This window comes from Anopheles gambiae, chromosome 2 (assembly GCF_943734735.2).
Source record: "Anopheles gambiae chromosome 2, idAnoGambNW_F1_1, whole genome shotgun sequence".
NCBI lineage: Eukaryota > Metazoa > Arthropoda > Insecta > Diptera > Culicidae > Anopheles > Anopheles gambiae.
In genome coordinates this window covers 86,617,624-86,635,687 of record NC_064601.1, presented here as the reverse complement: position 1 = coordinate 86,635,687, position 18,064 = coordinate 86,617,624, and the positions used below count along the sequence as shown (strand labels likewise).

Sequence of the window (18,064 nt, the reverse complement as noted above, 5' to 3'; positions counted from 1 at the left end):
AAACGTGCTGCTGAGTAGTGGTTTAGAAACCGGAAAAGATTTTGCCTCAAACTGTCATCTATAAGTTGGATATAAAACATTGTACTCTCAATTATTTTATAAAAAACGTGAATTAAAATTCTATTATATTTTTGAGCCAAGTTGAAAAGGGTTATTATATTTATGCATCACAAAACAAATCTTTTTTGATAAAAAACACACACACATACACACAACTGATATAAGAAGTCAACAATCCTATTAAGTTAATTATAAGGCACAAACGAGGTCGCTTCACACGTGCCCTTTGTATGCATCCGGCAATTCAGTAAACTGATTAAGTAATCAATCAAACTGCCTCCAAGCAGCTCCTTTTACTTTCATGCACGACCAGCTGGCGACCATTGCATTTTCAGTGAAATTGTCTAACAATTCCTGTTCAGCAAAAGGTGTAACAAAACGATTCCGATTCATCACGAAATTTAGGCTCTCTTTTTATTCCCATTTAAATTAAAACGACGAAAAAGATCGTGAAGAGCGCGCGAGCTAGAGAGCATAAAGCGCAATGCGAACAATGCGAGAGGCAAAGAAAGCATTCCCGAGTGCGTTTGGTGCGGAGATTTGGTGTGGAGAGCGCGAACCCTCAGCACGCGGTTGTTATGCTACGCGGAGAGCACGTTACAGTGATAACGCGGCCTGAAACGTGCTCCCTTGCTCACGGTATATGATGGTGGCGCACGGCGAATGGTCAGTTCATTGTTGAGCGATCGTGAAAGGAGATCGGTGGTGCTTCGATCCTCGTTTACGGAGTGTACGCAACTGTCGCCGTCTGATTGAAGTGAGCTGTGGTGTAGTTTATTAAGCCTGCACAATCAATAGCAAATCACGTGAAAACGGAAATAATATCAACATCGTGATTTACATGGGTTTTTTTTAAAGAAGTCGTTTACGAGTAAAACGACGTGTGCATAAAACAGTGCGCTCCAGTACAGTGCTTGAGCAGTGACCACAAGTGCGGGCGCGTGTACAAGCGGATCGACGCTCGTTGCGCCGAAGGTGGGCCACACTGTGGAGTGTGGACGCACAGCCGCGTTACTTAACAAACATCCGCCATTGTTGGTGTAAACAGTAACATAATAGTAATAACGCCAACAAAAACAGTACGGTGGGGTGGCCTCAAGAGCGCTTGGTGGCGGAATGCTGATGAGCGTTTCTTGCGGCAAGCCGTCGTGGGTGCGTTGAGTGTGTGCGGAGTGTGCTCATGTGTTTGGTCGGCCGTCCGGCAGCGCGGGCAAAACGGGGTGACCTCGGGTAGGAAGTGGCGGTCAGCACCAGATCGCAAACAGCATTAAAACAATTAAGCTGCAACTGTGGTGGTCGTGTGTGAAGATTCGGCGATTAACCTTCATGAGTTCGCGCATGCAATCGCGCATGATTTTGATGCGCAACGGTGGTTGTGCGTGAACGAGCGGTGCTGTTGTTGGGGTGTCGTTGCGGATCAGCGTCTAGCCAGACTTACGAGCGAAGAATCTAGTTACCTTTTGTGGCCGAAAAAAATTACCGGTAAGCATCATCCAAAATATGAGTTGCCCTGGTAACGGCACGGTTTGACGCGGCCCGAGTGATTTGACATTTATAACAGTTTTGGAGAGGAGAAAGAGAGAAAGCAACTTTTAGTTTCGTTCCCGAAATGTGTGTGTGTGTCTGTGGGGTTCGGTTTTCGTTTTCGGCGCACCGGGCTTCTTCGCGTGACCTCATTTTGGGTGCGTTTTTTTACTCTTGACGAGGGGACAACGATTTCGGTGTTACGTTGGGCGACGAACCGGACTTTTCGATCGATGATGGAAGATCGTCTGTGGGCTACGTGATAGAGCAGCGGTTGTGCGGTTATTGTTGTTTTGGAGTGCGTTGTTGTTGTTGTTGTTGCCTTGTCGTGTGTGTGTGTGGGAGCGTGTGCTTCGAGCGGGATATTGCAGACACATTTTGGGGGATTTACAGGGTTTCCCACGATTTATTGGTTGGTTCCCACGATTTATTGGTGCGTTCCCACGATTTTTTGGTCATTTCCCATAATTTTTTGGTAGCAACCCACGATTTATTGGTCGGTTCCCAAATATTATTGGTCGGTTCCCAAATATTATTGGTCGTTTCCCAAATATTATTGGTCGGTATTATATTATATTATATTTGGGAACCGACCAATAATATTTGGGAAACGACCAATAATATTTGGGAACCGACCAATAATATTTGGGAACCGACCAATAAATCGTGGGTTGCTACCAAAAAATTATGGGAAATGACCAAAAAATCGTGGGAACGCACCAATAAATCGTGGGAACCAACCAATAAATCGTGGGAAACCCTGTATTGCAACTGGCGAATAGGTGCACGGTTCGTTAGATTTATGTGAGATTTTTTGCCAACATGTGAACTCTTTTATCCTGTCTTATTTCGCAGTTTAGTGCTAAAAAAGAAAGTTAATTTTTAAATTAAAAATAAAATATAAAAAAAAATGGTTAACAAAAAACATATTTTGTACAAAAAACCTATTGTTTTAACGACCTCTTAAAAAGTATATATTTTGATCGACCTACGGGCTTGACCATGCAGATGACGCTGTAGAACGTTTCCGAAAAGAAATAAAACATATCAAATCGTTCTAAGCGGCTCGCTTAGCTGAAAGTGATTTTCATATCTTTAAATTTGAATTGTTAAACGAAATTCATGCAAATGCACAGTACCAATTATCTGTACCGCGGCTGGTTTCGTAAGTGGTTTGACTAATGGTTCGACTCGTGGAAAGTGGCAGCAGCAGCAGCAGCAGCAGCCGTGATTGCCCCCGAACCAATGCATTATGCCGGAAATACTGTCCGTGAAATGAATATTAGGCAAATCAGTTTTGACATTTAAAGCTTTAACGGGGTTGTCTTGCGTGTCATTTGCTTTCTGGGCATGTGGTGCATTCTAATTATAGTAACTTGTTTTAATGACGCAACGAGCAGAAGCTTTTTGGAGCTCCTAAGCACCGAGCATTTGTTAACCAAATGTGTTGCTATTAGGAATGAAAGGAAAGAGAAGAGCCATTTATTTATGTGCTCAATGACATTTTTTGTGCATGACAGGCCCCGTCTTGTTGAATTTGATGCCAAGCAGATGATAAGATTTATTTTAAAATAACTCCATGTGATATTTAAATAGTTTGCAGAAAAAACGTTAAATTTGACTTAAATTTTCAATTCATTTCAATCGACAGTTAATTAGATGATTATGTGTTTTGATTAGATTGACTCGTCCACCACATGATTCACCTCTCTAGATCAGTCATCTAAAGGCAATCACGCACTCGCGCACACACACACACACACTCACATACACTGCACCGTCCCTCTTGACCCAGTGTCGTCTTATCGCTGACGCGCATTCGAGTGCATTGACTCCGTTAGTAGCGAACCGAGCTTTTTTTTAAAAAAAAAAAGCGTGCCAACAACCTTATCAATGTGGGTCAAAACATTATTTCTGGGCATTATATTTCTTCCCCCACCCCACCCTCGAGCTAATCCACGTGATGAGCAGCCGCTCATGGAGTACTTTACAGTACTCATGTACCTCCTGTTTGCCACTTACTTAGGGGCATTTGTGTTCCTTTCCTTTCGTTCCTTCTTTTGTCTCCAGAATTAGGCACATCATCGTCTTCGCTTCGCTTGGGGCTTGGGGCCGTGCGCGCTTGGCCAGTCGCCAGTCATCATCATGATTATCAAGAAGCCTCCGGCGACGGACGACGCTTTCATCGAGAGCAATGTTGTTAAACGCTTTTCTCCGCTGGCCCGTCAGGTGAGTGTGTGCAAATAGAGTGTTATTTATGGTGCCAGACCGGGCACCGAGTCGTAAAAAGATGGACAGTGAGATGAGCAGCAGTAATTTGGATGGTAAACAACTGTTCTGCGCTGTTAGTATGAATAATTTAGGATACTAAATTGTGCAGGAGCTTGAACTGAATCGAGTTGAGATTGTGTAATAGTTAGGTTAGGTATGTTAGGTACATATGAAAGAAATAATCCTTGAAGGGTGTTGAAAATTGTATGTTTAAGGTTATTTAGATTTAGTCTCAAGCAGTAGTTATGCAAAACTTACCTTTTGTAGATAAAATAATTAGATTTTGCTGACGATACAGGGTTTCCAGTGTATTTTTATTGCTTCCCACATTTTTTTAGAGGGTTCTCATGGTTCTTTGATGTAGAAACAAGCAAAAAATGATGTAGTAACAAGCCAAAAATCAGGGGAAACGATGAATAAATCGTAAGACTAGTCCCAAAAATTTCGGAAACCATCTAATAAATCGCATAAAAACCTTGTATTGAAATTTAAAATGGTTAAGTAAAGAAATTGTGCATTCCTTTAAATAGGGTAAACGTACCTATAGTGGTGGTAGTACCAATAGTGATGGTATTGCACTAAAGTGCGGTCCGTACGGCAAATTGAAAGTAATTAAGTTATTTATGTTAGTGTGAAATGTTCTTTTGCCTTTTGCAAAGGGTTTTAAAGATAAATGGGGCCATTCCGTTACTTAGTGACCTAAAAATCTATTATTTTGTGAAATGTGTCAACATTTTTCCAAAATCCCTAGGATTTCATAACGGAACTCATATTTTTGTTAACGTGCTAAATGACCACATAACCACGCAATTACTAGTTTTACAACATAAATGTTTTGAAATGTTATTGCTTTATTTAGATTTATTGCCTTCTGACCATATTTATGCATTTTAAGTGTTTTTTACCATACTGCCATTATAGATACACAAAACAGGTTTGTTCCTATAGTGATTATAGTTATAAAATCAATAAAAACAGGTCATTTTAGATTTTTTCGTGAATATTTTTGACATGTCGTACTGTTTTCACTAAAATAATACAGAAATGAGTTTTCTGTAGGTAAATTACTAAAAAGGCCAAAATTCGCTTATTTGGCTGAATGAAATATTGATTTCAAATCAAGCACGCTCTTCCGTGGGTGGGTTGACGACAGGTGTAAGGCAGTACTTTAGTCAATAGTTTCATAAATCGAATTTATACATTTTTTAAAGATAAATTTACACAAGAAATCAATAGTATGGCAGTAATCCTTGCTATTCATACAAAAACAGCTTCAAAAACTAAATTTCATTGATATTATACACCGTTTTTTATGCATCTTTGTTTACCACCACTATAGTAACACAATACAACGACTATAGGAACCATACCACCATTATAGGAACAACGAAGCAGTCACAAAAATATGTATTTTTTCGTAAAATTTATGTGATTTATGGTAAAAATGGTTGTGATTGCGAACCACAAAACATATTCCAATTGCTATGTGGCTGAATATTCATGAATATACCTTTCTGACACTTTAAATCCATTAAAACACATATGTACCACTACAAATTGCACCACTATTGATACATTTACCCTACTAGGACTGTCCTGAAGCTAAATTGGAAATTTTAATGCCTAGATAATATTTCTGAGTATCGATTAAGTCTGTAAAAATGAAAAAAAACTTGGACTCCTACTTGCCCATCCTACAGAAGCAAAAAGCTCAAAAGTAAATGCAGTAAGCCAATATGAGTTTTTTTAGCCTTGGCCATAAATTGACGATAAATTATAAAAATAAAGTCGTTCAATTTGGTCTCATTATAAAATGTGAACAAATTTTAGGCAATAGTAAGTTGTAGACATGATGTGGGATGAAAACGATCTTTGCAGTCCTTTTTCTAATGTATCATTCATTATGATTATGATTATTACTTATTAAGTTTTCGAACAAGTTTTGCCTTCATAACACATCACCACACCAAACCATTGCCACACCGAACATAAACTAATCGTCAAAAAAACTGTCTTAAACAAGTCCTCAATTGGTTAATCGTCGAATCGTCAAAATCAACTTCGTGCCCTAGAGCGTAATAAGCTGTATTATCAAACAATTATGTATTTATTTTTACTAGAATTCAAGCTTAAACTCCTCTTTTAAATTGTACAAAGCTTTAATTCAACTCACCAAAACCCTAAAAACGACAAGACTGTTCGAACAAATGAAACCTTCAGAACCAAACAAGATGCTGTGCTATGTGCATTTTATTAATTGATTTAAAGAATAATTAAATTTGAAATGAACTACATACATTTGAATTTTACATAATCAAAAAATAAAACAATGACATTGAAGAATAAAATGCTCAAAGGGAATGATTAGCAAAGGATCTGTGATGATTTCTTTCACTTGTTCACAAGACAGTATTCAGGTCAATATATCATTGATTCCCTTTATACATAATTACTATGAGTTTTACGGAAGAATTATCGGCCAAAACACACTTTTTTATCATTACATGTAACTTCATAAGGACAGGTCTTGTTGCTTATGAAATCATAATCTGAAATTATGGTACATTATCATAAGATAATTTGAGTTTTGTTGCAGTAAATTTTGGCTAAAATTTAACAGTCAAAGTCAAACTTAATCAATGCAATAAAAAATCCATCAAATGGCATAAAATTTTATGTTTTGCTTGAGAACTGGCCTTTATATATTTGCTAGAAACGGTGAGAAAGTTGAGTGAACCATTATATTGCTACGTTTGTGACACCTCACCTGCTAGACCTACTAGCTCTAAAGAAGCCAAACTCACTTTTCACAGCACTTTATGTGCTGAATTGTGCTGAATAATCAACCTTTACTGCCCTCTTCTCTGCAGGTGCTGGCAGCTTCCGGTCCCATCATCAGCAGTGCCGCGGCCGGCATGACGAACGGCTTCTCCGCCATTCTACTCCCGCAGCTGCAGCAACCGGGCAGCAAACTGTCCATCAGCGAGGATCAAGCATCGTGGATCGCCTCGATGGCCCCGCTCCCGATGGCAGTCGGCTGCATTCTGGGCGGCTTGCTGATGGAACGCTGCGGCCGCAAATCCGCTCACCTCATACTAAACGTATCGTTTGCCATCGGTTGGTGTGTGCTGTCGATGGCTGGCAGCTATCCACAGATCCTTGCCGGCCGGTTCATCACCGGGCTAAGCTGCGGGCTGGTAGGACCGCCGGCCTCGGTGTACATTGCGGAAACGAGTGATCCACGCTACCGGGGCATCTTGCTGGCCGGTGTAACGTTCGCCGTATCGGGTGGCATACTGTTGGCCCACCTGTTCGGCACCTTCTTCCGGTGGCAGACGGCCGCCCTGCTCTGCTCGCTGTTCATGATCGTCGCCTATCTGCTGATGCTGGTATCACCGGAAAGTCCCGCCTGGTTGCTTGCACGTGGCGCCCGGGCCGAGGCGGAGTCATCGTTCCGCTGGCTGCGAGGCTACGATCCGGCCAGCCGGCAAGAGTTTGATGCAATGGTGGCAAGGACGAAGAGCGACGATAAGAAAGCCAATGCAGCGCAGGTGGATTCGTCCACTGAAAGTAGCTCGCCGTATCGAAGGCGCGAGTTTCTTATGCCACTGGCCACGCTGCTAGTGTTTTTCGCGACGATGCAGTTTTCGGGCGTCAACATTGTGGCGTTCTACTCGATCGCTCTCATGAAGACCACGATCGGGAGCGACAGCTTGAACGAGTATTTGGCAATGCTGATCGTCGATCTGGTGCGCGTAGTAACGTCGCTCGTGGCCTGCATCCTGTTACGCTCCGTCGGTCGGCGTCCGCTGGCAATGGCGAGCGGTGTCGGCACGACCGTCTCGCTTATCGGGCTGTCCATCTTCCTCTACTTCCAAACGAGCATCCCGCTGTACCGCAACTACTCCTGGCTGTCGCTCGTCTTTCTCATCAGCTACATCGTGTTCGTTGGCATTGGGCTGTTCCCGCTGCCCTGGTGCATGACGGGCGAGGTGTTCCCCGTCGCAACGCGTGGGCTCGGGTCGGGCCTGACGTCGTCGTTTAATTTCGTGTGCTTCTTTGCGGTGATTAAAACGGGCCCGACGCTGTTTGCGACGGTTGGCATCAATGGGACGTTCCTGGTGTATGGTGTCATTTCGCTACTTGGGACGCTGCTGCTGTACGTGATCCTGCCCGAGACGAAGAATCGCACGTTGCAGGAGATTGAGGAACAGTTCCGCCGGGGGCGAAGGAAAGCAAAGGATGCGGAAGCGTCGGGTGGACAGGTAGCTGGCACGCCGAACGGAATTGCCACCATTGCTTGAGTGCCGAAAGAGTCTTTACTCGTTTGATAAGCAGTGCTAGCTAGATTTAAGATAATATAAAGTGCATATTTCATTGCTTCTTGTTTATGGTTGTGTTTTAATGTTGTTCAATAGTTTGTTACGTTGTTTCATGTTTTTATCTTAACTTTTTATAAAAGAAAACTAAATAGTTAAATGAACAATAAATCGTAGTACATAAGTCGATAAAAGTAATATTAGTTATTAGTCATTATTTCGACTGTTTGCCATTTTGTACTTTAATTGTTGATGGTTTTAATGTTCAAGCATCTAAATAAAAGATGTTAAATATTTTAAAGTAATGGTGTACGTTTCTTTCTTTATTTACTTACGTTTGTTTGTTGAGTTGTTTTTCCACAAATTGTTTCTTTTTCATTTTTAGAATATGTTTTTCACCATTTTCGTTGGGTTTTCTCTTTGTTCTTTTTACTCTTTTTCTTCTTCTTCTCCGTTTTTTATCATTTTTCTTTACACGTTGATTCTTTAAGCGTTGATTATACCAAAGTTATACAAAAATAGTCATTCACCACACAGCCACAGTTTATTATTTCAATCAAAAAATCGTTTATTTAGGATCATAAAATTAAAAACATAACGTGACGTACAACAGTTTTGGGTTTTCCTCTTTTTTGGTTTTTTGGTTTGTCCTCAATTGTTACTTTTTGTTTGCTTTTTTTCCTGCTTTCTTTATATATATATACGTTTAGGTATATGTATAGTTTGTGTGTATATATATAATTTTAATTTTCTTCCACTTAGCTTCTTTTGCTTTCTCATCCATTCTTATTCCTCGCTTTCTTTGCATTGTTTTCAGTTTATGTTTGTGTGTTTCACTTCAAACAAAACGCACCCCGTCCGGTAAACATTAAATGTTTTTTGTTTGTTTGTCTTACTTGTTTCTCTATTTTCCCTAGTGTTCTTGCTTTACTCATTTTCTTTGCCCTGCCAATGCACCGTGCGAAGTTAAATTGCATTGAAACGTCTTCGGATCTTTCTTACTTAGGTTGTCCAGTTTTGTTTGTTTGTATGTGTGTTTGTTTTGCTGTTATTCGACGAGCGATTTGCTTTTTATGTGCATTGGTTTCCTGCTGCTCGCCCTACAGTGCCTAAACTACGACTGAACTATATTTAAGTCGCTTTTGCATTAGTTTTTAACTGCTTTGCAATTGCTATCGATACCGTTTTCTCATTTTCTTTGTTTTGTTACAAATTCTTCCCCATTCTACACCATTCACTTTTTTTTCACACTCACACACACACTCACGCAAGCAATGCGTTCTTATTTGCTATCTTTACACGGTTTTATGCATTTTTTTCTTAACTTTCTTCTATTTTTCCTCTTTCACTTGACAGTGTTCCACTGTTTTTCTTCATTTATTCACCTTTTTGCTGTTTCTTCTTGTGATAAATATAGTAAAAGTTGCAGTACAAGTTTAAGCTGCTAAAACTTATCAAATAATCAACAGTAGTTCGGCTGCGGACGATTGAAAACTGATTGTGGTAACGTTTTGTAGTAGTTGTTGTTCTGTTAAATAGTTTTATGGTCGGTTTTGGGGTAGTTTTTTTTGTTCTTCTTGTTTTGCTTTCACTTTTGTGTTGTCTGCTTGCTGTGTTGTTTGTGTGTTTGTGTTGCTGTGGTGTTAGCAGTGGTGTTATTAAATCTTATACGAAAAGTACGCAGTTTGAGGGTTTACGGCACCAAGCGATTAAAAGTAGTTAGAAAAGCACAACTCATGTGCATCAGACATGTAATAAGAATGTAAGAAACGGGATGAAGTGTAAGAATTAGAATAAAAACAGTTTGTTGGATTTTATGTGCAGAAATTACTTGAACGGTTCAAAAGGATCATCATAATCGGTACAAAACCCATTATTTGCATAATTGTTTGTTGGTGTGTATGTGTGGTTATGTGTTGTGTTTAGTGTAGTAGTCATTTATCCTTTTCTATCCCTTTTTGGGGTCTTCTACCCTTTTCTAGGATCGGTTTACTTCTGTGTAATTGCAATTCTCTTCCACTGTCTGTCTTCCTTCACACTGAACCACTCGACAGCCTGAACGGGTTTGGGTTGTTGCTTTCAACAGCTCATATTTCGCACTATGATATAAGTAGGTGTATGTATATGTATGTATAGGTTTTATGTATAAAAAATTATAGCACAATCATAGCGCGGCGCTAGTATAGTAGGTATTCTGACGGTTTTCGGTTTCCTTTTCTTTCCTTTTTTATTCTCAAAAAACCATAAGTTTTTGTGTAAGTTTAGTGGTGCTGGTGCACTCTTTTGTCCTTTCTTTTGCTCGCTAATTGCGTTTGCTAGTACACGCGGTACGCTTTATAGCCAGTTTTGTTGTTTTCTTTTGTATGCATTTTGTTGACCTTCTTTTTGCAGTTTGTTCTTTTGTTTTTATATCTTGCTCTATGTTACAATTACAATTGCATGGCTTTGTGCACTTTGCAAGATATCATGCACTTCCAAGCTGTACTATTGGCATTTGCATTTTGTTTGTTTTTTTTGTTGATTTTCTTCGTTTTCGTTTCGTAACGTGTTCTTACTTCAAGCATAGCCGTTTCTTTTTTGTTCGTTTTGCGTTTTGCTTTATATTTCTTACGAAGCACGTTGTTTGATGCCCTTTGCACTTTCCATTTTTTTTTTACTATTCTTCCTAGAAGCGAGCTGTATTCCTCTATTGCATCTTTTCCCCTTATTTTGTAGTATGTGTGTGTATGTGTGTATATTATAAACTGATCTGCTACTTTTCTGCTGCCCTCGATTGCTTTCGTCCCGCATCCGTTCCCTCTAACAGTTCAAGCGTTTTGGATGATGCGCGCTTCGCTTTCGGCTTCGCACATCTACGCCACTTACTTATTACCCATATTGTTCGAACGTTATTAGTAGTTAGTACATATTCATTTTTGTTTTTGTGTGTGTGCCGGTGTGTGCTTGAGTGTTTTTTTTGTTTTTCTTTTAATTAAATGTAAATTATTTAACACCCCTTTTTGAAGAAATTCTTCGTTTTGCCTTCGATCGTGGCTTTGGTTTGACGGGCACTAAATGGTGCACTAAACTATTAAAAAGTGAGCTGTTTGTATATATATGTGTGTGTGTGTGTGTGTGTGTGTGTGTGTGTGTGTGTGTGTGTGTGTTGGAATTGGAAATGTTTCATGTACAAGAACAAAAACAAAAATACACGTTCCACTGTGGAGCCGTATCGAATGGTGTGAAAGGAGGTGATTCCTCGCACACTTAAGACCCATATTTCCATTAGCTTTGTTACGTTACGCCTTTGTCTGCTTACTCGATCGCTGGCTTAAAGGAGCGTAACGTGACGATCGGAGCCTACTTCGCTACGTTTATCTGAACAAATCTCTCCATGCTAGCTTCCATTACTTTGCGTAGCTTGAGCGGGGTCAGTTTAGTGTGTTTAATTTTTACAAATGGCTGTAGTATGTGCACGATTTGCTTGTTTTGTTTGTTTATTTTTTTGCTTTTCATTTTTTTTTCTGTGTTGCTTGTTTAAATTTCGTATAAAACCTTTACCCTGAATTGCTTAATTCTTTAGCCTCTCAATGTCGCCTGCGCTTTTTGTTTTTTTTTTACCATCGTACTGAAATTACGTTGCGTTTGTAAACTTTAAACTTGTTAGCAGCTTATTATGTGTTGGGAGTGTTGCATTGTTCCTTGGTTGAAAAAGGGAAACATAAGAAACATGCAACAAAACAGAAAAAAAACCAAACCGGGCCAACAACACTGAGGAAAAATTCTTATTTCTTTTTACTGCTTTACCGCAAGCTTTTTATTGTAAAGCTTGCAAATTGTACACCACATGACGGAAGAATTTGCTTTTAATTACGTTTTAGCTTGCGTTGTGTACCTTTTTTATCTCTTCAAAAAAAAAAAAGGACAAAGAGTAAAAGAGATTCTATGTACTGTTTTTTTGCCATTCTGATTAGCCTTTTGCAACGCGATCGTTCACTTTTACACAATTGTTTCTACTATTACTATTAATTCCAATCCAATTGTAACGAATATTGCAGGCAGCGGCAAACGTTCCCGAATTTTGGCAATGTTTTGCCTTAATTCTCTAATTTCGATCGTCAATTAATTTAACTATTTCACTTAACTTTGAGGCTGGGCAATGTTGTTCGTGCTTTTTAGCTGCTTCACACTACAAAGTTTGCCACTTTGTCAATTGCTTTTCGTTTGAAAGCGCATTTGTTTTTGTTTGTTTTGTTTTTAAGTTTGTTTTGTTTTACTTTCTTTGCTGCTGTTGTTGCTGTTGTTGTTTGGGAGCATTGCATGCATCGTACGGCTTTACCGGCACGAAGCATTACGCACACTACGCACAAATTGGGCTTACACGCTACAATTCTTCGCGGCGTCTCGGCGTCATCGTCTTTGGTAAATCACAATCTTAGCTGAGCTGTAGTTTTTTTTTCGTTTATTATATTCATTATTTAAACCTTGTATGCTTGTACAGATGTTTTCATGATTCATTTGTTTTTTTTCGTAGTTTTGTTTTGTTTTGTCACTTAGTTTTTGGAGTAGTGTGTACGTGGGTTGTGTGTTGAGTAGGTGAGTGCACGTGTAGTGGGTTGTGTCTGAGAATGGTGTGTCCTTTGTGTTCAAAGAGCGAAATGGAGAGAAAAAGGCAAAAGAAGGTAGCGTTGGATCAATTTTGTATGATACGTGGCAAAGAAGAGAGAAGATGTAACCAACATATACACACGTACATGTAGTAAAGTTGCTTTAGAAGAGGAAACATATTTTTTTGAATAAAATAACAATTACAACTCTAGGCAATTATTAATTAACACTAAGACTAAATAGACCCCCAAAAAGCAACAAGTCATCTCGTAGTGTAGTGATGGTAGTAGTACGGTGTAGGTTGTTACCTGTAGTTGGTGTTGAGTGAAGGAGTGTGTATGTGAACGTCATATTGTGCGACTGTAACGTGGCGTAGTGTGAAGAGGAGTGTAACATACTTATGATTAACTTTACAAAATACACTCTATATGTTTGTGTGTGTGTGTCTGTATAAGTATGCCATCTATGAATGTGTGCCATCGGGCACGAAACGGCTGCGCTTAAACTGTAGCTAACACTGTTCGCTTTAAATACTTTTTACATACGTACAGTAATTGGTTTGTTTGCAAAACATTGGTTTTCGAGTGTGTAAGTGTTTTCTTTTCGGTTTTCTTTTTCGCTTTTTTGTTTTATTTACTTTCAGCTGCAAAGTTTCAGCATTGCACGTAATAGCTTCTATGTCTACGTGTCTCCTTCTTTATTTAACCTTCTCCGCTGCTCTTCCTCTCTTTAACTAAGCATCTCTATTCGTTAATGTCTTTTCGGTTCTTAGCTTCTGGAAAGTAAGGTTGGTTTGGATGCAGTTATAACATGATGAGGTGCTTCTTAACTTAAGCTTCATCTAATTTGTTAGCCAGCGCAGAGAGCGCAAGCGGCTCGATTCATAATGGTGAATATAAACGATTGCCTACCCTCTGTGCTCAGCCCCTCTTTTTCTTTTTTTTGCTAAACTATATGGTATGAGTTTTCGTCTGCGTGTTTAGAATTAGTTTAGAATAGTTACGTTCACTAGCAGTTATTGATGGAGATTGGTAGGTATAAGAAAACAAAAAAACAGGACGATTAACAAACTCTCGTTGAGCAGTTGGAAAAGAAAATGAGACATCATCGCGCAAGTACTTTCAGTACCTTCTCTCTTATCCCTTAACAGCTTAGGTAAACTGAACAAAAGTCATCAACTAACGGGACATTTCGTATTCCTTCGTATCTCGTAACGTTGTAACCCACTTTCCTATTTATTTACGATAGTTTTTAAAGGCATTCAAGCGATAGATTGTTTTAGAGTGGCGTTCAGTAGTAGTAGTTTAGTGTGTTGTTTTTTTTCCTTCCCCTCTTCTCTTTTCTTGGTTTTGTGATATACTTTCACAGTTTTAATTCTCCTCCCTGCTAGCTAATTATATTAACCTTTCTCAGCATCAGATGCGTTTGTTTATGTTTCTCGAGTTTCGTTTTCCGATTGATCCTCTCCTGTTCTTTTTTGCTTCCCAATTCACTAGCTTTCCTTAATCCACCTCATCCACTTTCACTACGTTTTGATATGTCAAATGATGCAAAATAAGCACTTGGTTTCAGCGTGTGTTACTTTCTTCTGTCTTCCTCATTAGATAGATTCATTCGTTTTGACTGCGTCTCGTTTTTTTATCTGTGTTTCATTTGTCCTATTCTCTGCCTTCTCTACATCCCTTCCGGACGACTGTCGCGGTTGAGATTGGCATTTCCAACTGGAATAGTGTTGTGTTGTGTGAGTTTTCTATTTGCGCTTTCAGTTAGTACCTTCTAGAAAAGAACAGGCTAACAACGGTGGCTAAAGAGTGACCATACCATGCTTCCATTACTTTTTTAAATGGAATTTTGCAATTCCATCTTCTTCATTTACTCTCAGACTTTCTAATCGATGTTTGGGCGACAGTACGGATCAGCAGTGGTGTAGGTGCGATGCAATTAAGTAGATAATTGGTAGGCAAACGTGTGTTGTGCTCTCTTCTCTTCCCAGCCGCTCTGCGGAGAAAAAAAGTGGAAAGGGACCAATGCCAATAAGCATTTATTGCTTGTCCTTTCTGTGGCCGCACTGTACAAATCGAAACCGGACTAAATTGCTCGCTAACGTGTATGTTTGTAAGTGATTTTTTTTGGTACTTTACGAACGATTTCTTTCCCCCCACTATTCTTGCTAGCTACTAGTAGTAGTGACATCGAAACTGTGTGTAACTTTACGATTTTATGCCAATCCAAAAATACAAATCATAAAGCATGGATGTGCTTGCTACATTCGTTAAGGCCAAAGTGATTTATTTTCAAGAGGCAATTTATGCATAATTTATAAAGCTAACTCAAACGTAGGCTGAAGAAATTCGTGCTATCTAATGGTGTGTTGGTTGTTTCGGGTGCGCGGAAACGAGCGACTTAAACTAGCGTTGGTCCAATTTGTGTAGCTTGCACATCCAAGGCAAGCTTTCCGTTTGTTGTGTGCGGTGCTAAGCACGACTAGGAGAGGGGCTCAGAAAACCGGGTTTCCTTCTAATTGAAAGGCTCGCCGGCAAGGTGCTGATTGGTCTTCCTTATCACAGCAAAAACAGAACAAGCTTTTGTTGGCAGAAAGAATAGCACAAACTTGCAAAATGTGTGCTGGTTTTTGCATCGTATGAAAATGAAAACACTAGCAAAAAAATGTATCCATCTGGTCAGCGAGATCACAGAACTGCCCTTCATGCATTGTGGCATTCGGCGTGGGGGGCAAGGCTATTTATTACAGTTCTTCGCTTTTAAGATCTTTCTTCTCTAGCAGAATTGAACAGAAGAAACCGACAATTTAAATCGCGGCCCTATTTCTCTTTCATTCTCTTGTTTTTTTAAAGCCACATTCAAAAAGGAAACCCTTTAAGTAAGTGAGTATGAGTCGGTGTAGTAGGTGTTTTTCCTCCTTCTCTTGTTTCTGGGTGGTTGGTCGTAAGCTTTCAGCAAGGAACTTTGGGTACGCTTTAGTCGTGTGTGAGTAGTGTCTGTGAGTTTAGATTTGTATTTTCAGTTAATAAGCACCTTCTCGATAGAAACGTAGTAAAATGTGGTACTGCTACATTATAAGCCAACCCTTACTTGTCTAATCTTGTCGCTCTCTCGTCTGTATTTCTCTGTTTTTCTAGGCATAAATTGAATGAATTGAATTACACAGCTTCCCCGTTATGTTACGCTATTGATTTAGTGTGATTGTTTTGTGTGTTAGAGTGTGTGTGTGTGTGTGTGTGTGTGTGTGTGTGTGTGTGTGTGTGTGTGTGTGTGTGTGTGTGTGTGTGTGTGTGTGTGTGTGTGTTTGAGGATGTTCATCTGTTTTGGTAATAATTGGTTTGCTTTCTTTAGTTGGTACTTCCATTGATATTGCTATTGGCATTTCTTCATTCGCACTGCGGCAAGCTTCCACCCGCTTGCACACCACCGGAAGCGTATCGCGCAATTTTATTTCCCATTGCAAAATGTGTGTGTGTGTTTTCTTCTTACTTTATAGATGATTTCGCTTTGAAACGTTCTACGGCTCTACGGCTGAGCTGTCTTGCTGTTCGTACGCAACCATTCTGCGCAAGCAAACCAGTGCCATCACCATTATTTGTGCTCGTGTATTATATTAAACTTTGACTCTATTTCGCTTCTATTTTGTGGGATTTTGTTCGCAAACTTTCACCAAAATAGTATCTCTTCTACTGCTATGTTTCTTCGTTGGATCAAGGGGTGGTCGTTTAATGTGACGGTTTACTTCCTTTACGTTAGCAAGTGTAAACGAAAGGAAATGAGTTGCAGCTGGAATAAACGCTCTGTACAGTTTGCGTTTAATTGAAACGCTTATGGCTTTTGCAGCCGCGTGTGAGAGATGCCACATCTGTTGTGGTTGCGATTTAAGGGGTTTGGGTGTTTTTGTTCTCTTTGCGGTTCTAATTGAAATTGTCCCATTTTTACTCGTATCACAAATCAATGGAACCTCGTCTCTCGAGCATCTCGATGCCACTGGGCTATGCATTTACGTTATCATTATGTGAAAAAAGGCAGTATCTGTAGGTTTGATTTAGCCATCCTTTGTTTTGTGTGTGTGTGTACTATTCGTGAGCCTTGATGTGGCGAGAAGGGTACAGATGAAACGGGGGTTATCGGTTTAGCGCTCTTTGAATGGCTCCGAAGCAAATAAAAACTCATGAGAAGCGAGAGCCTTCTGTCTGTTTGGTTAAAACATGCGAGAGTTTCGAGGCATTCGAGTTTTGGTTTCTGTAGGAACGATCGATGCATTCGGTTCAGCATTTTCCGCACACTAGCCCTCGGCTCGGTTTTACGCAAGCCCGAAGTGAGATGTGTGTGTGTGTAGAGGCGCAAAGCAGAGAGCGAGTCCGACTGCGTGTAATGTATATATCCTATGATACGTGTGAATGCGTGTGTGTGATGCTGTCTGTGTGTGTGCATGTTTGTGTTTATGTCAGTGTGTAATTGTACAGCGTGTACCAACTCAATAAACAACTGGCCACATATTTATAACAATCTTCTCTTCGAATGGCCAAGGATGATGATTATTATAATACACGTGGCTAGTTCTTTGTTGGGCTGGTCAACCCTGTATCGTTGATCGGGATTCGCAAAACCTGGTTGCGAACTTCGCTCACACATCGCACATACTCTTCGTTGCCAACAAACGACCCGCGGTAGAAACAATGCGACAATCCCCGGAACCGCGCACCTTTCGCACATCGGACCGCCCACCGTTACAGCAGGTTGTTGGTGTAGATCTTGTGGATGAGTGACTTCTGGATCGTATTCTAGGAGAATCCCTTGTAGTGGATGAAGAAAAATATCAGAAAGACGGCGTACGCCGACGGGAAGGTGATGCGCGCGATCACGTCGATCGTCTTCGCGACGCGTATCGGATGCGGCGGTTCCTTTTTGCGCACTTGCACGAAGCACGTCTGTTCCGCGCGGAGTAGGGGTTTGCAGGGATTAAAAGAAAGAAAACGCGAAAGAGTTGGATGAGAATTGAGGTGGATTATCCAAGTGTGTCCATAAGGAAATAATTCTAATGTTAGATTGACCGATTGATAGAATAAATTAGAATATGTGATAAATAAGAATAATACAAAAAATTCATCATTTTTGTACCATTTTTAAAAATATCAATTTAAATTATTATGAGGACAGAAATAATATTGTATTTTCAACCATATATGATAATCTTGCAATAGTTTTAATTTTTTGTGAAGCGCATTGCATACTTTTAGGCGCTTGTTATTTGTACTAATAAAATTATGGTAAATGAAATACGATTACAGGGTTTC

The 18,064-nt window shown here is 39.9% G+C and overlaps 2 protein-coding genes across 24 annotated transcripts in view; one reads left to right on the top strand and one right to left on the bottom strand.

The window, feature by feature from the left end:
- The first annotated feature begins 696 nt into the window (after positions 1 to 696).
- Positions 697 to 8,479, top strand: LOC1276288 (facilitated trehalose transporter Tret1). 2 transcript variants are annotated; one of them, XM_061652238.1, is made up of 3 exons: positions 697 to 1,542; positions 3,655 to 3,813; positions 6,726 to 8,479. In XM_061652238.1, the coding sequence occupies exons 2-3, from the start codon at positions 3,730 to 3,732 to the stop codon at positions 8,157 to 8,159; spliced, it is 1,518 nt and encodes a 505-aa protein (XP_061508222.1). In that variant the 5' UTR covers positions 697 to 1,542; positions 3,655 to 3,729; the 3' UTR covers positions 8,160 to 8,479. The 2 variants fall into 2 exon arrangements, with proteins under 2 accessions (XP_061508222.1, XP_061508223.1); XM_061652239.1 differs by having other exon boundaries at positions 698 to 817.
- Positions 8,480 to 12,402: 3,923 nt separating this feature from the next.
- The window catches only part of LOC1276287 (glutamate-gated chloride channel), a 111,929-nt gene continuing 106,267 nt past the window's right edge, over positions 12,403 to 18,064 (bottom strand). For all 22 annotated transcript variants that reach the window (XM_061652198.1, XM_061652197.1, XM_061652195.1 and 19 more), the window contains one exon: positions 12,403 to 17,698. In XM_061652198.1, coding sequence (XP_061508182.1) covers positions 17,552 to 17,698 — 147 coding nt within the window. In that variant the 3' untranslated portion in view covers positions 12,403 to 17,551. The remainder of the gene's footprint in view (positions 17,699 to 18,064) is intronic.

Excerpts from the sequence above, each read along its gene's own strand:
- LOC1276288 (XM_061652238.1), top strand. The coding sequence starts at position 3,730 with ATGATTATCAAGAAGCCTCCGGCGACGGACGACGCTTTCATCGAGAGC. Across the intron at positions 3,814-6,725 it reads TTTCTCCGCTGGCCCGTCAG|GTGCTGGCAGCTTCCGGTCC; the intron begins GTGAGTGTGTGC and ends TCTTCTCTGCAG.